This window comes from Lonchura striata, chromosome 5, assembly GCF_050655825.1.
Source record: "Lonchura striata isolate lonStrDom1 chromosome 5, ASM5065582v1, whole genome shotgun sequence".
Lineage (NCBI taxonomy): Eukaryota > Metazoa > Chordata > Aves > Passeriformes > Estrildidae > Lonchura > Lonchura striata.
The window spans coordinates 65924095-65938013 of NC_140707.1; the positions used below are offsets into that span (position 1 = coordinate 65924095).

Genomic DNA, 13919 nt, shown 5'->3' on the forward strand with positions numbered 1-13919 from the left:
ATTTCCCCAGGTTATCCTGTCCTTTTTTTCCATGCAGCTGGATAGGACAAATTTTTGTGATACACTCCAGGATGTGATAGCTACCAGTAAGAAGTTTATAAGGAGGTGCAGAGAAAGGGCTGGGCAGAGTCTGAAGAGCCCATGGATGTGCAGCCAACAAACCTGAGCAGCACTAAGGAGAGGGATGTGCCTTACACTCAGTATGCAGGAATAACCTGAATTTCTGCCTCTGTGCCTTCCCAGAGTGATTTTTCCCACTTTGCATTGAGTGCTGGTGAAAAAGGAAATGCTCTTTGCTCAGGGAGCCTTGAAAGATGTTAGTGGAAATTTTGGGTGAGGAGAGGAACAAGGCTGCAGATTGGCAGGACTCTAAACTGTCCAACTGTATAGTTGAACCCATCCCTCTTCTTTTTCTGCTGAGAACACCCAGGCTGTCACTGCAGTCTGTGCAAAACCTCCTGGCAGGGAGAGCAAACCACTTGTGAAAGACTTCCTAAGGGAAATGCTCGCATCCACTGAGGTTTAGCATACTTGAAAATGTACAAAAAGGAAAATTTCTTGTGTAGGATAGAGGATGGCCTGGATAAGATAAGATAAACAATCTTGTCAGGTTCTCTGAGCCTGTTTGTTTATACACCACATTGCATCAAGTGAGGGTATATTGGCAGCATCCTCCAGCAACCTCCTCACTTGCATGAGGCCATTGAAGAGACAGAGCCCAGCTGCAGCGCTCAGAGGGCAAGTGGACCTTCTCCCTCATCCCCTGCTCCCCTTCCAGTCCCTCTCCCTCTCTCACCTCTCTGCTACCCCTTCCACCAGCTGTCCTCAGGAGGAGCTGGCCTTTGGAGTACGTGCCTCTGACCACCCTGCACTCCGTGCTCTGGGATCACCAGGAGCAAGTTTCTGAGGAATTCATTTGTCATGACTTGCTAAATAAATGGAGTGTGATAAGGATCTGCACTCTGCTTCCATAAGAACCTGTAGATGCTGTTGCTGGTGTCCCAGTAGTTTCTCACAAGAATGCCCAAGTCACTTATTCTTCTCCATAAAAGCCGGAAAGGGCTGCCTGGCTCAGCTGGTGTGGTTAGTTCTTGGGAGGGAGGCTCAGCACTTTCATTATCAGCACTTGCCATGAAGTGTTGGACAGGGAGGGCTCAGCAGCACAGCAGGAAAAGGATTTCATATCTGGAAATAATCTCGTAGAAGTTTCTCTGAGGCCTGAATTCTTGGCAGTAGCCTTTCATCCAAATCTCCTGAGACAGCAAGGGACTTTCATCCTTTAGTAAAGCCTGGCAAGTTTTACATATTTTTGAAAGGCAAATATTTCTTTTTTTTTTAACTCCCCATGACAGGAACCATAGAAAGAATATACCTAGTCACTTCTTATGATGGTCATAAACCAACATATTGCACAAGTGATTTCCTCAGTTGTCTCCTTAGGAACAGGTTTGGCTCCAGAGCACCTGAACACCAGATCTGCAGACACCTGATTGCTGCTGAAATATTTAGTTAGCTGCTTAAATATCTCTTCAAATTAAGCCTGTGCTGCTTTGCATGTGTCAATAAATTTATTGTCATAAAAAGTCTCTGAAGCAGGACTGTATTGGTTGGGGTACAAGGGCAGAGTAACATAAGGTCACATTTTCTGAAGAGACTGCAGTAAATCCCAGCAGAATGAAAACCCTTCCCCTGCAGTTTGTCCACTGTCTGGTGATAACATTCACATCTCCATCCTCCAAACTGGGATTGTGCAGTGCCAAGCAGGCATCATCTAGAGCTTATTAGCTCCAGTAGTCTTTTAATTTTTCTATTATTATATAGAGTGTTTCCATTATAGAAGCACTCAGCACTGGGGAGGGAGGGGTTGACTTTTGTGCTTCAAATAAGTCTTCACAAAAGGGCTAAAAAAATCCCCACAGAACACCCAAGATAACATTGTCGTCTGTAATCTTAGTAAAGCACCCAAAATGGAAAGCATTCTTGTTGTGAAACTCTCAGGTTGCTGTTTTGTTTGCTCCTTATTAAGAGTTAATAAACAAAAGTGTTTGGGTTAATTTGGTCATGTGTACTGTGAGTTGCTAAGGAACACGGCTCCACTCTGCCTGAAGTCTCTGTAGTGAGACTGAGAGAGGCATTAAAGTGCTGTAAAATAAATGGGATGGAGCATGTTAAAGTGTACCAGGCTCTGACCTGGCATTTGGAGCATTTTCTTTGTTTTAGATGTAGAAAAGCCAAAGATACAGAGTCCAGCTGACACAGCAAGGGCAAAGGTTGGCAGGTGGGAGCTGTGCAGCTTTGGCTGAGAGATGATGCCCTCTGGACTGGGTGGGATGTGCAGCAGGAGGGCAGGCACCAAAGGGCCCAGGTGGTCAGTGAGGAAATTATCACAAGATCTGGGAGGTTTATGGATAAGATTTTTGGTCAGCAACAGGTGGAGAGGGCTTGGTGTCTCTGAAGGTCCTACATGGTGGCCCATCAGAGCAGGGAAGGCACATCCCATGTTGTGAGGAGATACAGGGGCTGCAGTCCCACCACATTTCCCTGAGGCTTGGGTGGGTTTTAGCTCCCAGCAGGGCCAGGAAGGCCAGGCTGGGAGAAAAGCAAAGCTGGATTAAATGGTGTCTGTGTGAGTGCTCTGAGCAAAGCCTGTGTGTCACAGAGGGCAAGGCTGGGAATTTGCCACAGCTTTCAGACAAATGGACTTCTCTTCAAAATGGTGATTATCACTGTCATATGAATGCAAACTGAGAATCATTTTCTGCAGACAAGTACAAAAAGAGGTGCTGCGTGTAAGGTCTAATTTCACACTGAAAGCAAGTAGCAGAGAACAAGACACTATTTGAACAGCAGTAGAGATAGAGCATGTTGCTGGGCTGGGAATTACCAGGGAACACTCTTAAAGGTTTGATCACATCTCTTCTGCAGGCATCGTTCAGTTTTGAAGAAATCCTAATCTGGATCAGAGAATTTCCATCTTTTAAAGTGATGTTAGCAGCAGAGCAGTTTGCCTCTGCCTCCTCCCAGGACAGGTTTTTCTCAAGAAAGAGGCAGGTGTGTTTGGGCTGAGGATGCTAAAGGAATAACTGCACACATGTTTCTTAGGACCTTTTCTGTTCCACGACTGAAGATACAGTCTGAATAAAGCAAATCAAGTTAGAAAAGTCTTACATAGGTCCATCTGTAGGGTGAGCCACGAGTTTTCAGCATATGTCACAGCTTTCACAATTACAATTTCAATGCTAACACTCACGTGTTCAGGGTACAGTTTTTCAAATGGGAATATTCCCCTTGAATTCAGTGACTTTAGATAGTATCAATTCTACTGCAAATTGAGCAGGGGTTAGAGGAGAGGGGAGAAAAATGAAATCCAGGAATAACAATCAGCCATGACAGATGCTGGAGGAATGTGAGCAGTGCAAGTTTCAAACTTTCAGGTCTTCCCAGATTTCTCAGGGCTAAACTAAGACTTGTCAGTGTGGAAAAAAACACCATCTCCAAACTCCAAAACTTTCAATTTTGACAAAATGTGGATGATAACTGATGGGTTTAGGAATCAAATGACCTCTTTCAGTGCATATCTAGAGCTGTTTCCTTCCAGTAGCCAACCAGACAACCTCCAAGTGCCCACAGGCATGACAGGAGAGAGCTCCTCACATACTCTGGGGTTGTGTTTAAACACACCAGGCTGGAACTTCCCAAGGTCTCACCAAGAATGCTTTAAAAGATACATTTATGGAGCTCATTTATGGCTTCTGCAAGCAGAGGCTGGGCAGGACGCATTTCAAACAGCTTAGGTGTAGAACACATATAGATAATGCATATCCAGGCTGTTTTATTTTGCCTGCAGTGCCTGACATAGCAGTGCCTGACAATGAATCACACACATTCAAACAGTCCAGCATGCCACAGATTTAAACCTGTAAGAGCCATTTCCTATTGTCCCCAGTCCAAAGGGCTGGTGGAACATCATGTTAAATAATAGGGCTGCTATTAATAAAGCTGGAGAGTCTGTGTTCAGCACTGCTACATGACAAAACACATCCCTATGGCCAAGGTTCTCTTCTGCTGACACAGGCAGCTAAATCCAGCTGTACTGGAGCTGCTAACACACTTCTCAACCTCGCTGGAGACCCTCTAGAAATACTGAGATGATTAAAACAAGACAGAACAATATGACTAATGCAAGCCAGGAACCCATGCTGCTTCTTATAAATGCTGTTGTGTGTATTTCTGCTGGTGGAAGGCAGGCCAAGTCACTGGAACTGCATCAAGGAGTTGCCTTATTTGTATGAAATTTGCTCTGCCAAATGAATGCTTATCCCAGGGAATACATAGACACCCTCAGATCTCAGAAGGACAGGAGATGGGGGACACCTATTTTAAAGAGCAGCACCTTGAGAAGGTGGCAAACACAGCAGGCTGAGTCAGTGAGGTGTTGGGGCAGGCAGCAGACCTGGCACCTCCCAGCAGGAGGAGGAAGCTTGAGTGACACGAAGCAGGGCAGCCAAAGGGCTGTTTGAGCCCAAGGTGTCAGGTGGATTATAGATACTCCTGATTGCACATTGCATGAGTATTTTAAAATTAATTCTATTCTGACCTGGAAGGGCAGATTTGGTGTCATGGGTTGCCAAAGCTGAATTTCCCCAGATGAACTGTGGCTGTGCAAGTGATGAACTGGACCTGCTAGCAGGAGCCAGGAAAACAGCCTTGGAAAGAAACTGAGGCCCAGCTTCATTTCACTTGGCTGAAAGGACTTAACTGAGTGCCTGAGCACCACTGCATCCTCCAAAGAGAGGCAGTGAGAGACCCCTAATCCCCACCTCAGTTATGCTTTGGGGTTGTCTGTCTCCTTCAAGGTGCTTGGCATTGTGGGGAGTTAATCCAGGACTGAGCAGCACCTGACAGCGCACAAGGAAGGTTCTTCTCCTGCTCTGGGAGCACGGTGTTTCCCCTGGCTCTTGTCTCCTGCCACTTTTCTACCTATCTTGACTTTCACTGCATCTTGCTGGAACTCCTTGCCACCCAATCTACCTCCCAAAAAGCAGACTGGGCAATGCTAACACTGAGCCTTTGAAACTCTGACATTTCTAAATCAGGTTTTTCCTCCCTCACCTCTCACAGAGAGAGTGAGAAGCTGCCATATCCTTCCCATGTTTTGCTTCCCCAGACAATGGGGATGCTGGTCTGCTTCTTCACCCTGTCCTCATTGTTGCTTACCACTGCAGTTGATCCCACTCACCCGGTGCAGATAGGTCACACGGGAAAAAATTCATTTAAATTAGGGCTTGAATCATGCTTTAAATGGCATATAGGCCTCTTAAGGGTCTTTCTGAGACCAACTGAATCTCAATTCATTGAGTTTCTTTCTGAGCAAACGAGAGAATTGAATGGGGCTGTGCTCTGCTACGTGGTGCTGAGGTTGATATGGCAACAAAGGTTCTAAAAATGATGAGACGCAAACGATATCCTCCTGTGTTATAAATAGCTGTGTCAAGTTGTTATGGAAACTGTCAAGTAAACTGGGTTAAGAAGGGCTACTTTTCCTGCTCTCTTTTGCCAAGGCCTTCTGAAACAGTCTGTGCCAGCACAGTATGAGGAGGAACTACAAAGGCTGGAAAATGCATTGCTCAGAGTTCTACAAACGAGGTGGGATGGCAGCACAGCCTCTGTCCTTAGAGACTGGGACTTCAAATGGTATTGCTCTGCCTGCTCTGCTCCTCATGACCAAATCATGATGTGTTCTCACCAGAATCCCCTCCTGGAGATCAGGGCCTTGATGCTCTGTGAAGACACAATTGTGTGGGCAGCTCTTTTTCCCTGAAGTCTCAGAGAAAACACTCAGGTGGGTGAATGCCAGGTGGAACTGCAGTCACAGCTGTGCATACAGTAAAACACTTTTGGGGCAGGCAGGTGGAAGAAGCTTCCACCAAGATTAAAAGTGCAGTTCAGAGGGTTTTGAAACCAATGTACCAGCTGTGAACTGGAGGGGGCATCATGCATCCTTTGATGGGAATATAAAAAAGGTGACAATCAAAGCAAAAATGTTGAATTGCACTTTGGGCACCAACCTTTTGTCTTAAAGTTATTCCAGAGTAGACAGACCCAAAACACCCAAATCCTCTCTGAAGGATCCTTCTATTCTTCAGCTGAAAGGTTGCTTTGACATCTTGTTTTCAGCCCCAGTCCCTTTTCTGAGCTGCACAGAGGCATCACTTAGGTTAACCTCCCCTTGTGAGATGCCCACTGTTTTGCGCTGTCAGGGGGGTGATTTTGAGATAACACACTTGTTCTTGACTCATTTTATGTCCTGAGGAATTTTCCAGTAATGGAGCTCAATTTGATGTCTTTGAAAGATACCAGGCAGGTAAATGAACCACTCACCTATTAGTGCTGTCCTGTTATTGTCACTGCATCTGTCCAAGGCCATAATTCAAGCAGTACAGCTGCTTATGATATGCACAGCCTTCTTATCTTCATTTCCAGAGATACAGTTATCTGGCACCTATCCCTCTCAACATGATCAAGATTAGACTCAGAGGGAATGAGGTTGTTGAAAGGTCTGCCTTTCATATTTCCAAAGACATGATAGCAAAGAGAATTTTGAAAGGGTGTTCCTGAGCTGATGTACAGTGGGTATTCAATACCCATAAAAAGCTCTCTGTCATGCATTCAATACACCTTTCCAGGGCTTAGCAGTCAGCATGTGGAGTTATGCCACAAGGGGTTAGTGGATTGTACTTTGTTCCTGTGTATAAATAGCTGGCTTTTAAAAAAGAACATTCAAAAGTATGCAGAAGGGGACAGGATGTTAGGGCTGAGAAATCCTTTTCCTCTGGAACTGTGCAAAAAAAAATTATATAAAAATTCACACATACAGAGGAAAGAAAGTAAAACACAGTGAATTGGCTTGGTGCCAGCATTACAAAAAGGGGAAGAAAAAATGGACAAAAAAAATCACCTTTGTCTCTGGGAGCAAATTTTTGCTTTTATCCCTTCAATGAAGAAAAATTGCCATTTTCGTGGCAAAAGAATAGAATATGTGCACAATGGGGCAAGGCTGTGACACAGAGGTCAAATGGTAAAAAAACTGTGCCCTGCAAATCATTTTTGAAAGGTAAATAAATTACACCACTCTTATTCTGGGATGGAGCTCCCGTGCAGAAGAACCTGACAGAGCTCCTGGCCAGGAGCAAGAGGCATTGCTTGTGTCACACTGAGGAGAAACCTCAGTCAGGGACAAGGAGGAATCTGTGGTTGAACTGAGGGGTGTAAGCACAGTGATCAGTCCTTCTGCACCCCAGGTGTCCATCTGTCTTGACCATTTAAATTCTAATGACCTCAGATGATGGATTCTGTTTGGGCATGTTTGTGGTAGTGATCTCTGACTCCTAAAGAGTATAAAAATATGAATAAATAATGAGGAGTGATAAGGAACAGATGCAATGGAGATGGGCAGCAGTAAAAAGACAGATTGATAATGCAAATATTCTTACTCAGTGGTAAAGGTTTCAGAAGGGAAAAGATCAAACAGGAGAAAGGTCAAAGTACCTGATTATAGGAACTACCTGAGACATTATGTCCAAAACATGGAAGCTCAGAAACTCTGTCTACCAAAGTTTAAAGTTTCTATTCCTGAACTATTCCTGACTTATTCCTGACTATAAAATTGGGTAAGACTGTCAGAACTGGTGTCAGGACTACCTCTAGATGATGACAACTGAATACAAAGCAGAAGCAGAGCTACAGAATTGAGCCAAGCATTTACATTTCCTGTAGTTTTTCAGGTTGTTCTAAGGGAGACCGCAGTGAAAGAGGAACTTGGTGACAATTTCTCAGAAGTCATACAACTCTTGAGAAGCTCCTGGGGAAAAGAAACAAGCAAAACACCCCCTGCATCTCAGGGCACCATGCAGTGATTTTCCAGTCCTTTCCAATTGCTTCACAATGCGTAGGCTGAGCGGTGATTGGGAGCTCTTACATTTTAATGCCAAGTTTCAGAAAGATCTTTCTCGATGTCTACTCCACCTTTGTTTCCTCTTTTCTTTGTGGTTTGGGTCTACCTACCTAGACTCAAAGTCAAAGAAAAGTGGATGGGCTGACTCACTAGACTTTGCACTTGAACAGCTTCAGACATTTTTCATTCATTCCAATCCTCCTTGGAGGCATTAATAATATTTATAATATTTTTGCTTTTTTTTTTTCCCATAGCCTTATATATACACACATTTCACTATCAGACAGGGTAATAATAAGCATTAAAGGAGTGTGCTTGTTCACGTCTTCTAAGTGATGTCAGACAAAAATGTAGCCTTCAGCTCAGCTCTCTGTAATTCTGCAGCCACTCAGAGACTGCCCATGGCAGCATCTCTCCTGCTCCCTGAGCTCTATCCATTTCTTAATTTAATGTTCTTCCTTGCGCCATTGTTTCTCCCTGAGATCAGGATGCATGCCCCACTTTCCTACTGCCTTTATTCCCATTCAGCCAATCTCATTTAACATTTTTTTCCCTGAACCCAGTCTGCTGTCAGCTATGTTTTTGAGCATGAGATCATCCCTGGAAATGTGATCTACTATCCCATACACCTAGGGAAAGTTTGCCCTAGAGAATAGACCCATGGTGCTTACTGTTTTCTTGCCTGCTGGGAGCTAAAATTTCCTTGTTGAGTCCTCCCAGGATATACAGTAACTTTCAGAAATATTGTTCCCTTTTTTCTTCTTCCCAACAGTGGAAATGCTTTACATACTTTGCAGATGTGTAAGGCTGTTACATAAAGCATCACAAGAAGGCAAAGGCCCTTGCAAATAATAAAACTGCAGGCTAGTTGAAACCAGCCCCCTTATATCATTTTTCTTAACGAAATGTAAATCTACACCCACACAAACTATGCATGCTCGGAGCAAAACAGTCCTGCACATTCTGCGGCCGGGAGGGGAGGCTGCTCAGCAGCTCCTGCTGCACGCAGCTCCTGCTCCATCCCACTGCAGGTTGCACCAGCCTTTCCCGAGGATCTTCCCTCCCCTGTGGGCTCTGCAGATGTGGACTGGAAAGTGCTCAGCCTGTTTTCCTCCAAGAAGTCTTTCACGTGTCCAGGAAGATTTCCCAGGCAAACGTGGGCACGAGCACAAGAACAGGAGAGTGGTGTCTGTCCAGCCAATGCTCATCCTGGAGCTTTTCCATCTGGGTCTTGTGCCCTCTTCTCTCCTACTCAGGACCAGAGCTGTCCCATTTTCACATTAAGTTTCTTTTTCACCATGCATAGGTCTGGTTTAAATATGGAATAAAAATAATAACCTTACCTTCCACCACTCCCTCCAGAAAAGTGAAGGCATGCCAATCTTGGAGTAACACTGAAGTGGGCATCTCAAAATCACTGCCAAAGAAGTGACAGGGCAACCTGCAGGATGAGACATTTCTCAATATGATATCCAAGAAACTGTTTAATGTGACTAGCTTCAATCAAATTAATTGTCTATTATTCAATTAAAAATAAGGAAGTAAAGAGACAAAACCTTATTTAATTTCTTTCTGTCATCAGCCAATGTAATCTTCAGTTTAATGAACCTGATGGGTTGTCTTCACATGAATAAAGAATTTTTCCTCAGGCCACATACTCCAGTCATCACTGGGGGCTGGGAAATCTCAATTCCATTAAGAAAGGAGAAGTCCAAAGGTGCTGCTCTGCAGATGGGATAGGACAATTCCCCATTGCTATTAAAATGCCTTAGCTGGAAAAAGTGCAGTTGGGCTTGCAAAGGGACAACATACCCCATTTTCTGAGAAAAATTACTTCCTTTTCTCACATATATTTGGTGACAATTCATTTCCTCTCCTCTTCCCAGAGGTTTTACATGCAGTTGTTTCATAATTTGCTGTCAGACCCCAGGAACTGCAGAACAGACACAGACAGAAGCTCAAGAAGAAATTCTTCCACTGAGCAAGGATGCGTTGGTTCCAACCTGGTACCAGGAAAACTGCACAGGAACAGTGCAGGGAACCTGGAAGAGGAACACAGGCTGCATACAAGCTGCCTCTGCTTCTCCCACCTCTGGCCAACAACTCAGGGCCAGGGTTAGTTTCCCTGGAATTATACTCCTGGAGGCAGCATTAAAAAGCCTCACCTACATGGTTTTGCCCCAGGTGATCCCAGACAAGTCCCTTTCTCTAACAGAATTTAAGAACATAATTTGAACTGTGTTTCCTGCACCTACACACAATGTTTATAGTCCAGTTGAAGAAGATGAAGTTCAACAGATTGTCAGGTAAATTAGACTGGAAAAGGGACAGCCAGTGGGAACAGGGAAGAGAAGGAAGGGTTCTACTGGACATGGTACCCCAGGATATCTCAGGCTGATATCCCAGCTAATCTAGATGCTGATGGAGCTGGTGATGGCTATTCCAGACTCTGTGCCCTGCAGTAGCACAGAAATAGGTGTTCAGGAGTCACCTGTTCCAAAGTCTCCCCTCCATTTTGGCCTCAGTTCTGAGTCTGATCTCCACTGCTGTTTGATGAGTGTGCACATTTCATCAGTGTTTGTGCCATTTCCCCGTGCTTGTCACCCACCCCAGACATGTGGGTCACCCTGCAGCAGACACTCCAGTTTGTGGAGGCTCTTGGGCCAAAGAAGTGATCCTAAATCCTTCCCAATGCTGAAGTGAAGCTGCAGCATTGGCAGAGCCCCTGGTGTGGCAGTCCCAGCCTCCAAGGGGATCCATGCTCTCCTCTACCTGCATTAGCCTTATATAATGTTTCAGCTGCAGCTAGGGTGACACTGGCACCTTTGTGTCACTGTGAGGCTTTTGTGCATCAGCCAAAGTGCAATGCTAAACCAATCAGGGTAATGAGGGCCCCCTTTATTCCAAAAGGGGGGTTGTGTACTAGTGCCTGAGCCATTGGAGGTGTCTGTTTGTGGCTGGGCTGACTCAGAGGCCAGGTGGGCTCCTCCTGGGGCAGGTCTGCTGGCCATGAGCACTGGGTCACGCTGGGCTCTCCATGGAGAAGCCCCAGTTGCTAACCAGCAGCTTTATACTGGTGGTGGTGGGAGCCATCACTGCAGTACTGGAGCCTCCTACACCTTCACCACCCCCTGCTCCCACCCAGCCCAGTGCAAGCAGTGAGACCCAGCATTCTCGGTGGGATATTGCAGAAAGGGAACACGGAAGCTCTGGTGATTCAGAGATTCCCTTTTCCTAGGCAAGATGCTCCAGTAGAATTTGAAAACTTCTTTTCCTTCTCAGAAATTTTCTCTGCCACTGTGGCTCCCAGAAGGTTGAAAACTTCTTTTCCTTGTCAGAAATCTTTGCCTTCTCTCCCAGAAGGGTGGTCCCAGAGCTTGAGAAATGCTTCCACTTGGACGCCTAGGTTGAGCCTGGCCTGACACAGATGTGTAGAAGGGACCAGGCTTTTTGCATCCCTTGCCAAAAATAAAACAGAAATGAGGCAGAACAAAAAAATTGGAGGTGTGGAGGGGTTACTTGTCACTCCAGGCTCCAAGTCCAAGGAGAGAGGTCAGAGGATTCCCTGTGAAGCATTCAGAAACTGCAAGAGCAGATAATAAAGGTTCATTCAGGTCAGTGTCTGGCATTGCAGGGCTGACTGGCCAGCGCTCTGGAGTCTGCAGCAGTGTACAAATGAAGATAAATGACATGACATCCTGTTAGGAAGTTCACTAATTGGCTGTGGAGCAATCAGGATGAAGCATAGTGAGTGGATTTTGGTGTTGGAGATGCCATCAGTGAAGGTGGCTGTCACTGCAGGGAGGGGCAGCTCCCCAAGCCCAGGGTGTAGCATTTGGGGTGGACGAGTCCTGACCTCACCTTCACCTTCCTGAGTGTCTGTTTTGCAGCTGAAGGGAGGCTCAGGCATGGCTTGGGGTCACTGCAGGACTTGAAGGGACACTTTTGGAATGCAGAACAGCCCTAGGTTAAGAGATCCCTACCACCCAGGGACAGAGCCCTGTGCCTGCAACCTGTTCTTATGGATGGAGGGGGCAGTGGCTGGAGTCCTTTGCATGTCTGCTGCTGGGCACAGCATCTCTTTTCTAAAGCAGCAGGGTACTGATTCAGAAACCAGGCTATATTTCATGGAAATAGTGTTTAGTCATAAGCTCAGCTGTCTTGGTCTATTGGGGCAGCTACTCAGATATATCTGGCCTGTTCCTCTGTGTGACAGCCAACAGAAATTCTGGGTTTAAGTCACACATCTGAGAAAACATTTCTCCAGCTTTTAGCAGAAAGGTAAGTCTGGTTAAAGCTATCCACTAAGAATGGTAGCTCCAAAGGCTTTGCATCCTGGGCAACTCCAGTAATTGTTGCTCCAACACCAGCCCTGGCCAAGCCTGATCCCAAACTGAGGCACCCTGAACAGCAGAACAAGGTTTGCACTTTTTTTTTTTCCCTACTTTTTGCCAGTTTGGTGTGACAGCCACTGCCTCCTCTAGCAGTCACCTGACTATGGTAATTTTGTTCTAAAGCATGTGACTCCAGTTATCGCCTCTGAGTTAAGACATGCATTGCAAAATTTAACATTTTTTTTCTCTACGGCTTAGAAAAGCATATTTTTGACAGAGTATGACTTGACACCTTTCTGGAAAGCATGACTACTTGTCTCTTAGCTTGCCCAATGGGAAATGTAAATTACCAGTAAGCTAGCATGACATATCAAATTCAGCTCCCTGAGTAGAGCATATTAAAATGCCATTTTTACATCCCAAATTATATTTCATTATGCAGTTACAATTTTGACAGTAGCAGTGTGCAGAATGCATTTCATATGCTAACTAGAACAGACTTTTTTTGCTAATTTGCTGAAAAAATATTATGGTATATATAGGGCATCATGTTTCTGGAGTGAAAAGAACAGCAGCATCAGGGATATAGTCTGTGATCTTTGTTTTGGGTGCTGATTGTAGTTGTACACTCTGCTCAACATGAACTGACAGACATTTCACCCACTATTGCTAAAGAACCAACCCCCATTATATTTTTTGTCTACTTTTAGTAACTTACATTCATTTGGATTAGATGATCTCTGTAGGTCCCTTCAACTAAACTCTTCTATTCCACAAAAGCAATTTGCTGTTTCAATGGGTATTGTCATAGAAGATGACACATTTTTCCTGTGCTTTTTTAATAATAAGGCTTTTAAAATCCTTATTTATTTCAAGAAAGAGAAGAAAAGCTGAGCCTAGGGTTTTAAACTTTATCTAAAATCTGTAGAAGTGGATGTGGGGTTTAGCCCAGAGCAGAGGAGAGACCATTTCTCTTAACACACATTGGCAAATAGGAGAGACTTTGCTAACTTTTTATTTTCTTGAGCTCTTCTCATGTTGTTTACTCACTCAGGGAGGAAGAGTATAAATTGTCATCACACCTCTTGGTACAGGCAGCAACAGGGAAAGCTGTGACACCAGGGAAGTGTCATCTATGGCCACCTACTTCATGACATTGCTTTTTGTGTGCCAGTCAGCTCAGCTGGAACTGGGGATAACCTGCATCCAGATCCAGCAACTGCTACTTCCTGACATCATCAGGAGCCAAATTATGGGCCAGGTTGTGCTTCACATGCCTCACAGAATTTGTTTTCAATACTGCTGCTTAGACCCTGCTGTTATGTCCCAAATGGGTTCCCTGTATCCTCTGTCCCAAGGCATTGCTCCATAGTTTGGCCTGGAGACATCCCAGCAGGAGCTCCTCTGCCTGGCTTGGGTGCTCACGGAGCACTTCATTCCTGCTTTTACCTCTGCCAGCTCCCCCCTGCTCCTGGCTTTTAGGCAGCCTCCAGTCACTGATGAGAACAGCAGAACAGCTCAAAGATTTGTTTGGAAAGTGGTGTTTCATTAATACATGGCCGATGGGGATGGTGAGCAGGGGCACCAGGCACACGACAAGATGCTCTGAGGACTCTGTGCCCAGAGGCTCC

At 45.1% G+C, this 13919-nt stretch overlaps 1 protein-coding gene across 5 annotated transcripts in view; it reads right to left on the minus strand.

Moving 5' to 3' along the window:
• The window catches only part of GPR132 (G protein-coupled receptor 132), a 91255-nt gene that overhangs the window by 52812 nt on the left and 24524 nt on the right, over positions 1 to 13919 (minus strand). For all 5 annotated transcript variants that reach the window (XM_085580872.1, XM_085580871.1, XM_085580869.1 and 2 more), the window contains one exon: positions 9298 to 9395. Coding sequence is in view for 2 of the 5 variants with exons in the window: in XM_085580869.1 (XP_085436995.1) it covers positions 9298 to 9330 (33 nt within the window). In the remaining 3 variants the exon portion in view is untranslated. Of the gene's footprint in view, positions 1 to 9297; positions 9396 to 13919 lie in introns of those variants that run through there.